The sequence below is a fragment of the Haplochromis burtoni genome, unplaced genomic scaffold (assembly GCF_018398535.1).
Source record: "Haplochromis burtoni strain Fernald_Lab_line unplaced genomic scaffold, NCSU_Asbu1 Contig_69, whole genome shotgun sequence".
NCBI classification, from domain to species: Eukaryota; Metazoa; Chordata; class Actinopteri; order Cichliformes; family Cichlidae; genus Haplochromis; species Haplochromis burtoni.
Window position 1 is genome coordinate 700436 of NW_024582430.1, and position 13880 is coordinate 714315.

The 13880-nt window shown below is 48.8% G+C and overlaps 3 protein-coding genes across 3 annotated transcripts in view; all 3 read right to left on the minus strand.

Moving 5' to 3' along the window:
- Positions 1–3505: 3505 nt before the first annotated feature.
- Positions 3506–6781, minus strand: pop4 (POP4 homolog, ribonuclease P/MRP subunit). The gene is made up of 7 exons (XM_005924005.3): positions 6667–6781; positions 5759–5814; positions 5301–5524; positions 5147–5224; positions 5006–5067; positions 4294–4395; positions 3506–4073 (listed from the first exon to the last, which is right to left on the minus strand). Exons 1-7 carry the CDS (start codon positions 6671–6673, stop codon positions 3937–3939), a joined length of 666 nt encoding a protein of 221 aa, XP_005924067.1. The 5' UTR covers positions 6674–6781; the 3' UTR covers positions 3506–3936.
- Positions 6782–7714: 933 nt separating this feature from the next.
- The window catches only part of LOC102293750 (two pore calcium channel protein 2), a 21032-nt gene continuing 14866 nt past the window's right edge, over positions 7715–13880 (minus strand). Inside the window, 6 exon segments of the mRNA XM_042221535.1 lie at positions 7715–9433; positions 9520–9611; positions 10080–10161; positions 10238–10320; positions 10566–10671; positions 10769–10839. Coding sequence (XP_042077469.1) covers positions 9355–9433; positions 9520–9611; positions 10080–10161; positions 10238–10320; positions 10566–10671; positions 10769–10839 — 513 coding nt within the window. The 3' untranslated portion in view covers positions 7715–9354.
- On the minus strand, positions 11949–13771 carry LOC121814649 (two pore calcium channel protein 2-like). The gene is made up of 3 exons (XM_042221544.1): positions 13185–13771; positions 12964–13013; positions 11949–12787 (listed from the first exon to the last, which is right to left on the minus strand). The coding sequence occupies exons 1-3, from the start codon at positions 13272–13274 to the stop codon at positions 12637–12639; spliced, it is 291 nt and encodes a 96-aa protein (XP_042077478.1). The 5' UTR covers positions 13275–13771; the 3' UTR covers positions 11949–12636.

Here is a 13880-nt window from a genome sequence, read left to right on the forward strand (position 1 = left end):
CCCGGAAGTAGGATTCGTCATGTCACCACTTAACGACCGGATAGTTTTACATTCATGCATCACATTTGTTGGCATTTTCCCGCCTGTAGCTGGCCTGCTGCAACCAAAAGCTATAAATCCAGTGAGCTGACGGGCACGCCCGCCTGGCACAGCAGCAGGTTACCGTCAGACCGGTCGAGCGTCTGTGAAATGCTGTCAAACATCCCCTTCACTGTTTATCTTTTCATCTATTTAATTATTCTTCCTTCTAGGACGCGAGACGTATGCAGGTCAGCAGAGTTACGGTAAGAGCAAAACAAAGAGCAGCGGGAAATCTTCCCAAACTTCCAGAGACGCCTTCATTTTTGGCAGCCTGAAGAAGAGGAAGAAGCTAAAAAAACACCACCTTTAATCTTCCTGCTTCCCTGAGATTTGAGATAATTAATAATCTTTAGTATTTGTCAGCATCATCTCAACAGCATCAGGAGTTTAGTACAAATCGAAGCACATGAGAAGCTGCAGCAGCACAGCGTGCGACTCTGCAGGCCTCCTTCACTCATTCTCCACTTAGTTTTTATTTCATGCTGTTTATCTGAAGCCGAGTCATGTCCTGCTTTGTTTTCTGTTACACTTCATGAAGCTCTTCTTTTATTTTGTCACTTGGCTTCTTTCCAGTTTCGGCTGCTTTAACGCAGGAATTTCTCAACTTTTGTGGTGAATAAAGTCTCAGTTTGTGTTTTGGTGTCTAAGAACAGGAAAGCTGTGCAGTGTGTTTTAGGATCCATGAAACACTGAGCGTAAAGCAAAAGCACAAAGGATGGTGGTGCGCTGAGGCCGACCTGTGCGCGTTAAACAAATCCCTCCATCTGTATCAGAAGTGACCGCCGACTGAAGACTCTTACATCTCTAACAGCTGCACCTACAGTTCACATGACGCCAGCCCATGTGAACCTTGTGTGCATGTTATCATGTTCTCTGGGAGTCAGTGATAGAGCGCCCTGCAGCTCTATGAGGGGACTCCATCCTTTCCCCAAAGTGAGCGTCAGGCTGAAGGAGGTTCTGCAGAAGCACGAGCGCACGACGTCACAGCACGACTTAAAGGTAAGAAACTGTAGGCGGACAAAATATTAGTAGTAGTATTTAAAAATGTCAACTCTGCAAGTGATCAAACGCTCAGGGACACATTAATATTAAAAGATATACATCAAGTAGTGTTTAATTACATCTTTCACATTTCAGAGTTCTTAAGAATAGCTGCCCTTTGCTTTGCACACTCTTGGCATTCTCTCCATATATGATCATAGACATGTTCATTTATTTCCAATATTGATCAGATTAGACGTGTGACATGTGATGATTAGCCGGCTAAAGATAACAGTAGGGGCGATCGTGGCTCAAGAGTTGGGAGTTCGCCTTGTCATCGGAAGGTTGCCGGTTCGAGCCCCGGCTCGGACAGTCTCGGTCATTGTGTCCTTGGGCAAGACACTTCACCCGTTGCCTACTGGTGGTGGTCAGAGGGCCCGGTGGTGCCAGTGTCCGGCAGCCTCGCCTCTGTCAGTGCGCCCCAGGGTGGCTGTGGCTACAATGTAGCTGCCATCACCAGTGTGTGAATGTTCCATTTGTAATATCACGTTTATGAACTAGTGGTTTTATATATAACACATTTAAAATATTTCGTGGATTCATCTTATTATTATTTTTTATTAGGAGTTGGAGGTATTTGCATTTTTTAAAGGTGATGGCTGTGATAAAGTTTTGACTTTGTTGTTGTTCTGTCATATAAATAAAGAGTGTGAAGGAAACTTTTCTTGCTGTTGTGCAATATTAAATTATGTTTAACTCGTCCTTGCAGAAAGAAACATAAGAGGTTCCTGATAACATCGACTCGGCAGAGCGACGCTCAACAACACAAACACCGCCCCACATCAGGGACACAACACAACAGCTGAGTCATTCAAACCCTGACGTGATGGTGTTTAAAGAGAAGTGGTATCTCATCTCATGCGTGTCTTAATCACGCTTTCTTGCTAAGTCGTTCTGTGACTCAAGCGTTCAAATGAAAGTCACTCCCAGCGAGAAACACTGTAAATGTATTTTACTGTAAACAGGACAGAAGTGCCGATGCCATAAACCTGAAGGTCGGGACTGTCTTGATCTGGGTCAGTGATCTGAGCTGAGTGAAACAAGCCTGATTGTGCAGAGACGGCTGCAGCTCACAAACGTGCACGAGCAGCTCTGGCGAGGACGCGTGATGGCCAAACGCTGCTTCAGTCACAAACATCAAAGTTCTTTTTATACCTTCAAACATCTTTCAGCGTCTTCAAACTTTTGTCATGTACACGCTTCAGTTAGCTGATAGGGAGCCAACAATCATGTGACCCCCTATCAGCAAGCACCTGGCGACAGTGGGAAGGAAAAACTCCCTTTTAACAGGAAGAAACCTCCGGCAGAACCAGGCTCAGGGAGGGGCGGGGCCATCTGCTGCGACCGGTTGGAGGTGAGGGGTCAGTCGACCTAAAAACAGAGCCACTAACGTTGTTCGGATTATTCTAGCCTTTATGTTTTAAAAGCATCTCGATTTAGTCGTTTTTCCCTCAGCCGCCTGACACAAACGTGAAAATGCTGCCTGTCGTCTTTGTGTTGTCACACTCGGCTGAGATTTTAGGATCAGGACAACCTGAGTACAGATGTCTGATAGAGACGTCACCTGATGTACTCTGATAAACTATTATATAAAGCAAGATGTAAGAATCAGACACCAGCTGTTAAAAACAGAATCTTCAAATAATGATTCCAGATGTTTACATTCATTTAATCCCTGAAAACGTGAACGGCTCTGCTCCTGCTCGGCTCCGACATTGGGACGTTCATTGGCTGCAGCGAGCAGAAGGAAACTTTCTGCACCTTTAACCTCCTAAGACCCGAACTCTTTCATTGCATGCATTTCATACACGCATACATTCATCGAGTCCCAAAGAATTACCTGATTTTTTTTGTTTTTAACCTGATTTTTGTTTCTGAGAAAAATGAGATCCACATGAGAGGACATTTGTTTCAAATTTTGATAGAACAGCGGCAACATTGTGTTTTAGTCTAAACAACCCAAAATGTGATGTCCACATATGTGGACGCCAGGTCCTAGGAGGTTAAGAGAGAATCCAGCCCGTGGTTTTTAGGAGCAATGATCATCTCAGCCATGTTACTGTGACTGAAAACGAGACACAGGTCACACCGACGGTCGTATGAACTGGATGAAAAGTGAGGAGGCGGTACATGTCCTCTGAGTCCACGTCCCCTCATGAACTTTTCCGGCTGAATAAAAACTGTCCTGAATGCTGTCAAGCAGGTTTTCCTGCGAGTTACCTGTGCAGCCGTCACGACATCAGACTCAAAATGCTTCCAATCTTTCCCACGACCCACACGGGATCTCCTCCCCTGGTAAAATCAGCAGAGCAGACACGGCTGATGTGTGCAGCTGTGTGTCCACGGGACAACAGCTGCTGAGGTTAATGAGGGTCGACACCAATAACAGGCCAATGATTTTATTCTGTTTAAATGAAACAAAGAAAACTTTGTGTCAACGTTACAGAAATATAAAACTCAGATCGGCTCGCAGCAGGAACGCCGGGATCAGTTTACAGGAAGCGTTCCATTTCTTTAATCCCGGCGCTCTGCACAGGCGGCGAGCGTCTGCACTCAGCTTCTCACAGGTATGGTGACGCCAAATCAGCTGCAGGGTTTACATAACAGTTCCTGTAACAGCAGATGGGGGAGGCGGCGTCTCTCTGACTGCACACCTGCAGCTTTGTGTGAGACACCTCAGTCCAAACCTCAGTTTTTCCTCGAGCTTTGTGAAGCTGGAGCAGAGCCGAGGTGTGCGCATTCACTCCGCATTTACTCCGGCCGTCGCTGGCTGCAGTTCCTGCGACGGCCTGTGGGAGCGGCAGCTGTAAGCTCTCACAGGTCGATGGTTCCTTTCACTTTGAACTTCTTGGCGGCGCGTTCGCCGGCTCGATACTCAAACTTGCTGCCGTAGATGTGCGAGACGAAGCCGTTGATCTCCACTGCAAACACGCTGTTCCTCTTTGGGATCACTGAGGGGCCGAAGCAGGAAACCACGTTTAAATCTGATGAAGCAGATTCATTGCTGCACACGCACCTTCACTTCCTGTCTTCAACCGTAACACATCCTCTTCCAGACCACATTCAAACAATTAAACCATCGTATTCATCTGCAACAGTCAGCCCGCCACTGTGTGTCACTGACTCACATCCACACAAACCAACACACGGAGAGAGTCACACACTCCTAACCTTTCAGTTTGTCGTCTCTGGTGATGATCTTGAAGACGTGTTTGAACTCTTGCAGCAGAATCCCAGACGTCCCCACATAAGACGGACACTTGGACCGCACCACTGCAGCGGGGACAAGAACAGACTGTCATGTTGCACGAGCCTGCACGCGTGTTAGTAGGTTTCAGTCTCTGCAGCAGCAGGAAAACCAGGAGCTGGGGGTGGGGGGGCTGCAAAGAGGCTTGCAGTGAGCAGCTCAAACAGTTCAAACATGCTGCTGCAGTAAATACTATATCAATTTAAACTTCCAGATGATTTCATGCTAAGCATCAAAACTGACTCGGCCTGTTTGGAGAGTAAAGAAGGAAACCAGGAGCTTCAGGTACCACAGCGAGCGCGCTCACAGCTGTTCACGCGGTTATGAACATCTGAGAACAACAATGTTCCTGAGAAGACTCGTGTCCTCAGGAAAGCAGTGAGTTTAAAGAGCACTTTCAGAGGAGGCCAGCACTCTTACGTCCTCTCGAGGCTCCAGAGGTCAGCACCTCTGGGACTCATGGTGCTCGGAGAGGAGCAGACTTACTGACGTGAACGAGGCCAAAAGTCGTCTTAACCACAAACTTCATTTCAGACCAAAACGATGACTGGGGATGGCACAGGACGCCTGGAACACTCACTTTTTACATTCCTGAGTTTTCTGCTACAAATGAAAGAAGACGAAGAAGAAGAGTACCTGTGAGGATGGCTCCGTGGAAATCCGCCTTCAGGAGCTTCTGCTGCACGACCTGTGGATTGCTGTGAAAACATCAGGATGAGGACTCAGCGAGAGCAGGACAAACATCTGGACAAGCAGCTGTCGAGGACGCCGATTTACCTCGTTGGCTTCAATCCCCCGCACAGGTCGATGATGTACCGTCTCCAGAGTTCATGCAGAGGAAGGAAAAGCTGGTATCTGCAGCGAGGAGGACAAAGACAGTGATGCAGGTGGAGGAGCAGGTGGAGGAGCAGGTGGAGGGTTTCTCACCAACCTCTGGTGTTCAGGCTTGATCTGGAAGACCTTCAGCTCCCTCTTCTGCCGTGCGTTCAGCCCTCGGGCCTTGGCGCTCTTCCTCCGCTCCTTCTTGGGCCGGCGGTAGCCGAGGATCACGGCTTTATGGCTCAGCATGTTCTTCAGGTCGTGGCGTCTGGGCTGCTGAATGCTGTTCTTCAGGAACGCCTCGGTGAAGGCCTTCGCTTTGAAGCTGCTCTGAGGCTGACAAAGATATTTGACGTCAGGTGATTATTAAAGAGTCACGAGGCAAACGGCGTGTTTGGCAGAGCCAGCACGAGTGAAGTCATCGCTCAGCACAGAACATGAAGGACAGTTTGCTGACTTTTATCTAAAGGACGGCTACTGGCTGTCCCATTAAATCCTGAGGGCGGAGCTGCAAAACCTCCTTGCTTTCTTCAGACAGCGTGTGGATGAAACACCCGAGCGTCCGCTTACCTCAACACCAAGAACGTCCACCAGCTCACGAGGAATAGGGACTCGAACCAGACCTTCTGTGGAGAGGACACAGACACGGGTCACTGAGGCGCTGAAGCACACAGAGGGGCGGGAACGACAGAGGACACGCCTCAAGGGGGGGGGGGGACACGTCTAAAGTAATGGACGCATATAAAAATGTTTGACTAAAATAAAAAGATGAAGCTTCTGCGCCAGTTTGGCAGAACCTTTGATTCCTTCATGAATCAGGTAACTCGAGCGTCTAACCCGCCCACTTTCTCACGATGCTGTGGGATTTTATTTTTATAAAAGGTGACCTGTGACCTGACTGAATCCACAGGTGGAGACGTTCAGGAAACGGTCCTGTAAAGGTGGAGCTCACCTCCCTGCAGTTACATAAAACGGGTTTAGTCCAATTTCGCTGTGACAGTCCGTTTAGCCTGTGATGTAATCACACCTGTCACACCTGGAGGCTGACGAGTGGATGACAGCAGGGAGGAACACGGACCCTCCTCCGCTCCACACACAGGTGGAGACCCTCCTGACCTCCACCTCCTCCGCTGGTCGCAGCTGGAGCAGTTTTAGCTTCATTAGAGAAAAACGTGAGTTTGGTTTTGATCCCGTAAATGTGAGGAGAGCTTTTTCCTCGGGGGCGGGGCTTCTGTGGTCAGCACAGCTGCATTAAGGAGGAAATGGTGGATGTAAACACGTTGTTACAGGTCTCCACGTGCTACTCAAAAGTGATGACGTCACATTAATTACACGCGAGCCTCTCCTCAGGTAACACGCCCCTCCCCCCCCCCTGGAGACGCAACCGACCGGACAGAAGCGAAGCTCGGACCGGAGGAGAGCCCCTCCTTCCACCGGGTCCGTGTCCAGGTGTGTGCTCACGCGCTCAGCTCGCTCACCCTCCATGGTCGCAGACCTGAGCCGCTCTCCTCTGAGGATCCACGAAGAAACTCCACGACACGCGTGTTTTCAGCACTGCCCGGCTCACTTCCGCGTCGCTCTTCTTCGTCACGTATTTAGAGGATGAAGCGGCCGCTGGCGCGCGCACAGCGCCCCCTGCTGCTCAACAGTAAAAGTTTTCGGACATTTTTTCCGGTTATCGCAGTTTTATTTATTTTGTCTATTAAACTTAAATATTTCCTGTTTTTTGTCATCTCGCTCGTTATTGTGAAATATGACGTCACGGTCTCCGTTTTACCTCTGCATCAGCGGCTTTTCCTTTTTCTTATTCCTGTTTCTTAAAGCTCCGTTCGTCCTTCTCGTTCACTGATCTTGCTCCGTTTTTCTGCTGTGACACTTCCACAGAAACCTGCAGCAGATCTTCGTGGAGCTGGCAGCTGCTGAGTGTGGAGCAGATGTTTGAGAGCTTCAGGGAGAGGCAGCAGACTAAATCACTTGAAGGTGATTGTAGTCACACTGCAGTATGAACAGTTTCCCTTTGTGCTGTGCTGCCTCCGTACCCTCCCGTGGTTCTTGTTGTCCTTCTTTTTTACAGACCCCCGTCTGAGGGACACTTCTGGTTTGCCTCCTGCTGTGAGACCCGAGGCCGGATCGCTTCCACACATTTGTTGTTCAGTCTCTGTGCGGACTGAAGCCCTCGTTGTTCATATGCAAACATTAAAGACATTTAATTACAACAGAACTGCAGCAGAGGCTCTTTGTCCCGTTTTACTACATGCAGCTCTGTGAGAGCAGGTGGAGCTCACAGAGAGGGTGGAGGGGACGTTTACAGAAACACATCAGAGTTGGGAAAGCTGCAGGTAGATGCTGACTATGTTCAGACGCTTCCACCAGAAACTGATGCAGAAAAGACACAGAGCATTTTACATGATCATTACAATAATAATTGTTATTACTGAATAAGTGTCATGAGATTCAGAGGACATAAAAATATTGAGCTGGACACTACAGCGAGCTGATGGAGTGAACGGAAACACGAGAGACGTCTTTGAGTTTCAGAAAAATATTTATTTCAAATCTGTTTCTGGGACATTCATACAAAAAGTGAGTTTTTCCCTTTTTATCCTCAGAGGTAGCAGCTCTGCACCACTAAACTCTCAGAACACGCTCGTCTAAAGCCTCAGCACGCCCTGAACGCCACATACAGCAGAAATCATGGCTCGGCCGTGTGTTTGTCTGACGTCAGGTTTCAGGGAAAACTCTGCGACGCTCAGCCTCGGGCCAGAAACACAGCACAGATCAGATCTGGTGTCATTCCAAGAAAAACAACTTTTTTATTTCCTGACAGACAAAACAAAGTCTCAGACAGGTCACTGCTTTCAGGCGTTTCCTGGTTTCTGGACAATTTGTCCTTCACATGAGGGGAAACCCCACAAACGTGGCAACGACGAGTCGAACGAAGCGGAAACCTCTAAAGGACGACGCTGCAGCTCGGGCATGATGTCCTTCCTGTGCACACGGCAGCGCTTCTGTGTTAAACGTCTCGATGAACCTGAGCTGCAGGCGCCCAGCGACTCCAGCTGACCTGCAACATTTTCCTCTGATGTGTCTGTCGCTGCTGATGACGAGGTCAGAGCAGGAAGTGAGGAAAGCTTCAGCAGCTCAGGCTGCGAGTGTCCACAGACGACACGCATCGCTAAGACAGTCAGGAAACACGGACCTGTGGGACGAGCCGGTCCCTGCAGCTCGCGTCTCTATGTGCAGATTAAGAGGATTGTAAATAAACGTGCTCCCGTAGCTGCTGTGTATCCAGTTTGGCAGACGTCTCCCTCCTTTCTTAGAACAGATCTGAGACACTTGGACCTTCACAAAAACCCAAGTACTGATGTTTCTGTCCACACGTGGGGACATGGCGTCCTGACATCTCCGCAGCTGGACTCACAGCAGAGATCAGCCCAGAAGTCATTACCATCTGCTCGGCGTCACGCAGTGATGGAGACATGTCTCCGTCTAATGTTTGGCTCAGAAAGAGTAGAAAGACGTGCTTTTGTGAACCTGCAGTGATCTGTGATGTCATCATCCTAACACGTGAAAGGTGTCAGCCTCTGGCTCCGCCCTGAACTCGATGAGTGAACAGTGCTGCAGAGCAGACGTGCGGTTTGTGTTTCCCTAAAGTGACCTCTGACCTGAGCCTGCGCGCGTCTGCGAGGATTTCACACTAAAGTCTGAAGTAAAGCTGAATGTGTGCGCTGCGTAACTCCGTCAGGTGGTTTCAGTCTGCAGAGAACGGAGACCCGCGTCTCCTGGAGGCTACAGCGCCGGTTTGATGAGACGGTGTTCTTGGATTTGATTGGCCGTTTGTCTGCATGCAAATCTGATGGACTCGCGCTGCCGTTGGGTCTGTGCTTTCAGCTCTGCTCAGCGCCGCTCCGGTCGGCCAATTAAAAGCCGCAGCTGCTCACGCTTCAGTTTGTTCTGGCAGCTTTTAAAGGCGAGCCGCAGCTTTTTGTGATTTCGGTTTGATGTAAATGAACGCAGGTGTTTCTCAGAACAGGACGGGACTGCAGGGCTTTGACTTGGAAATACTCAGAAGTGGGATTCCCTCTGGACTCAGCGCACGTTTTGCATTTAATGTTTTACAGGAACTTAAAAATGAACTGGCGGCAGAGCCTCGCAGGGCGCCGCTGTCACCACTGCAGCTGTAAGTGTGGATGCTGGTGCAGCTGGCACACCAACTCCTCCTCTGTGGGCTCCTGGATCTGCTCCCTGCAGAGACACGGGACCCACGGTAGGCAGTGAGCACGGACTCAGGTTTGTCAAGCACTGAAATGCAATAAATAACAAATTCCCACCTGAATATGAGCTGAACCGAGGTTTCATATCTGATCCTCTCCACATCCATCACAGAGCAGCTGTGACTGCGGTCCCACTTGTAGATGAAGTTCTGTTAGGACAGAAAGACACACGTCAGAGCCTCAAAGCAAAAAACTGGAAAACTGCGAACAAACGTTTACAAGCGGCCTGTGCAGATCACAGCGGGACACGTGGCCTCAGACATTTAGAAAGAATCAATCTGATCGTCACCAGGAAGAGAAGCTCGTTTAAAACGAGCTCCTGCAGGCGAAACAGGAACATTTAAACTGCTGCTGCTGTGTAACCTGAGCTGTCTGAAGAAACGAGGATGTCCAACATTTCTGAGCTTTCTTACAGAAGTGTCACAGTCGGGCACGCCGCCGATTCCTTCTCATATACACGTCAATGTTGTTATTATCAGGATGTCCTAAAGACTCTTTCTGATTAAGAAGAACGCCGAGTCGGCCCTGACACTTTCAGCTGGCTCTCTCTCACTTCCTGCCGCCGACCTTATCTGACACCTGGTTCAGGTGGCGTCTGCATTGAGCGAGTCTCTCACCTCTAAGATGAGCGCCACGAACAAGTTGACCCACATGACCGACGAGATGAGCCACCAACACACGAAGTAGATCTTGGACCACCTGGGAAACAAATCATCATCATCATCCTGGCAGTAACCACCATAATTACGCCGCTGGGCTTAAACCGGTTTCTTACTCTGTGGTGTATCTGCTGTAGGCGTCGATGAAGGCCTGCCAGTTGTTGACGATCATGACGTCGTAGAGTAAAATGATGGCAGCCTGAGAGAGGGAGGACAGATGCTTCAGCACGTTTTAATCCCAGAGCCTCTAACTGAGCCGTGAGCAGGCTCACTGAAAGAAAACCGTTTTTATTTAAACAGAACAAGTTCAGAGAAAACTAGAAATGCAGTCCCAGAATCCTCAGAGACATCCTCGTCACATAGCAAATCCTCTGACCGAGGACAGAGACGCTGAACCTCAGGTTCAGGTGAGAGGCCGTCTGCACTCATCCAGGTGTGACTCACGCCAAAGTCGTCGAAGTTGTTGGGCCAATACTCGAGCTGCTCGTAGGTGCCGCACGCCACGCTGAAGTTGGAGGTGATGTTCTCCATGGAGGTGTTGGTCGGCACACTGACACGCAGAACGACACGAAACTGAACTTTACGATTTATTCATCAACACGTCCCAGTTTACGTGTCAGCGTGCTCAGACAGAGAAAAATTCTTACCTGGAGTCAGGAGGTTTAATGGCGCCCTCGAAGAGCCAGATCCCAAACACAGCAAACACGTAGTACACCACCTGCACGCAAACAGCACGTCAGCCGCTTTTAGATTCACAGCACATCAGCTGACCCGCCCACGCTGACATCACTCACCACCAGGATCCCCGCGAACGCTCGCAGGTTCTTCACCAGGTCCAACAGCGTGCTGGCAACCAGAGCCATGAGCTGCAGAACAGAGCAACGTGCAGACTGAGTGGGAGGAGTCACTGCGTTTTAAATGTTTTAAAGCTGCCGCGTGTGGAACGCAGGACGATTATTTGAAATCGCTAAAAACTGTTGTTGATTCTCAGACTGCTGGCGTTCACAGCGGACATGGACGCTTCTTTCACTCTTTAGAACCGTCCTCTCTGTCCAACATGTGGCGTCCTCACACCAGTGTCCACACGTTGGACAGAGAGGACAGATGGTTTCATTTCACTTATTTATTTATAAAGCACGTTTAATAACAGGGAGCTGACAAAGTGCTGCACAGAGTAACAGTTAAACAATGACATTAACAACGACAGGTAAGAAAATTAAAAGAAAATTAGGATAAAAGAATTTTTAACTCTCACACAGTTTCAAAAGCCAGAGTAAAAAAATGTGTTTTAGGATGTGATTTAAACAGAGTGACAGTCGGGCCTTTCTAACGTGGAGAGGTACAACCACAAATGCCCGATCTCCTCTATGAACCAGCCTAGACTTATGTGAGGTAAGGAGCAGGCGATCGCTTGATCGAAGGGCTCTAGAGGGCGTGTAAAGCTGCAGCAGGTCAGACGAATAGTCCGGCCAAGCAGCACTTTATACGTCAAAGATTTTGACTTTAACTGTAAAACGCACTGGAAGCCAATGAATGGAGGCAAGCACGGCAGTGATATGTTGGTGTTTCTTCACACGAGTCCAAATGACACCAACTGTGTGCCATCTGAAATCTAGTCTGAGATCCTTCCCAGATGTGGCAACGCCCACTCGCATCCTGGGCCATGTGACCTCACTAAGTCACATGATAGGGTGTGGTTAGGTTTCACCTGAAACCCTGGCTGATTGTGACCTGCACCCGTTTTCACACCTTGGCTCGTGTGATTAGGTAGAGCAGGGGTGGGCAACTCCAGGCCTCGAGTGCCGGTGACCTGCAGGTTTTAGATGTGTCCTTGATCCAACACAGCTGATTCAGATGGCTAAATGACCTCAACACCTCCTCAACATAACTTGAAGTTCTCCAGAGGCCTGCTAATGAGCTAATCATTGGATTCTGGTGTGTTGACCCAGAGTGAGATCTAAAACCTGCAGGACCCCGGCACTCGAGGCCTGGAGTTGCCCACCCCTGAGGTAGAGGATCCACAGGGGGTCCACGGCCCTCTTGGCGACGCCCACAGGGCTTAAATCTGTGACTCTCCACCAATCGCTGCTCTTTGAACTGAAGAAACGTATTTAAGAAAGTTAAAGAGGTCCGGACGCTTCTGTTTCCGAGCTCCTTGGACTGCGATGAGCTGGAGGACTGAGGAGCTCCACAGACTGGTTTTGTTCCAAATCGGCCTCCAATTCAAAATGAGCTCTGATCGGCACATTTTCTTAGTTTCTCTGTTTTCTGTGTTGCACTGTTAATAAAACTGAGTTTATGGGAGCGTCCCAACGTTTTGCAGCTGGGACTGGATTTTTCTCACTTTTTGAAAAGCCGATGAAGCTCGATGGTGAAACAGGTGATGTAAGGATGTAAGAAGCAGCGAGACTCTTGCTGACGCTGACTCACACATAAACATGACCTGACTGTCACATAAAAGCATTTGTATATTTTTCTCTGACCTTCCAAGTGAAACTGTGAAAACAGTGTTTGGCTATGATTCGTCAAACTCTGACAGACGACGTGTTTGAATCTGGGATCGTACCTTGATGTCCGGGATGATGCGCAGGAAGCGGAAAACAATCAGCAGGTTGACCAGACGGATCATCTCCCACAGCGACAGCACGCCGTGAGCGGAGGGCTCCCTGCGGTCAGAGGTCAGCAGTTCTAAAACACGCGTGTCTTTATACGTTTGATCAGAGTGTTACACATGAAGAGAGCTGCTGGAGAAGATTTTCACTCATTCGCTGGACTCGAGTGGCACTTCCCCCACAGAAACACACAAAAGGCACAAAGCTGAATTAAACAGACATGAACTCACCACTGAGAATACGGAAGCCTGTAGGTGATAAAAATGGTGATCTGCAGGGCCTGAAAGGAAGCAGCGGACACAAATTACCCTCCCAGTGTGGTTCCTGCAGCGTCGTTACTAATGAAATTGACCAATCAAATGACTGCGATGTCATAGATTTGGAGAATAGACGGCAAACTGCCAAATACTGTGTTTAAAAAAGCTGGAAAACTTTAATCAGATGAGTTTACCAACAACAGGACGGTGAGGAAGCCGTCGAAGATGTTGTTCCTGTAGGACAGGTAGCCCTGCCAGCCGAACGCAAAGATCTTCACACACATTTCAAACAGGTAGTAGAGGATGAAGCACAGGTTGATGATCTGAGGGGAGATCAGGGAGAGTCACATCCGCTCATTGCTGAAGTTTGAATAACTCATCCTTTGGAGAGGAAGTCCAAACTCTGACCCTGTGATGAAAGTCCTGCAGTGTATCTGTCACTTTACTAACTTAGCGTCCCTTAAAAATGCAGTTTTAGATTAATGCTAATAACAAGTCGACTTAAGCGATGGCAGCAAATGTCTGTCAGTGAGTTCACTGCAGTCACGCATCCAAAACAATCTGCGGTGAGACGAGATTTCAGGTCCTTGTGACAGTCTGACCCCTGCAGCTGAGCAGATACTTGCTAATCAATAACCTTCAAAATAAAATCCTAGAACTTCTGGAGCTCCGCCTTCATGGGCAGTCTGTTATTACAGTGACCTCACAGCTGCCATATTATTGGTCACATGATGTCATTAACAACGCTTACATTAAGTCATTGACACAGTGAGTGCGACTGTTTCACCTCCAAGACGAAGTTGTCTCTCTCTGCTGTGGACTTCTCAGAGTTCAACACCAGGACAGTCTGAAACACACACACACACACACACAGGCAGACACACACACGC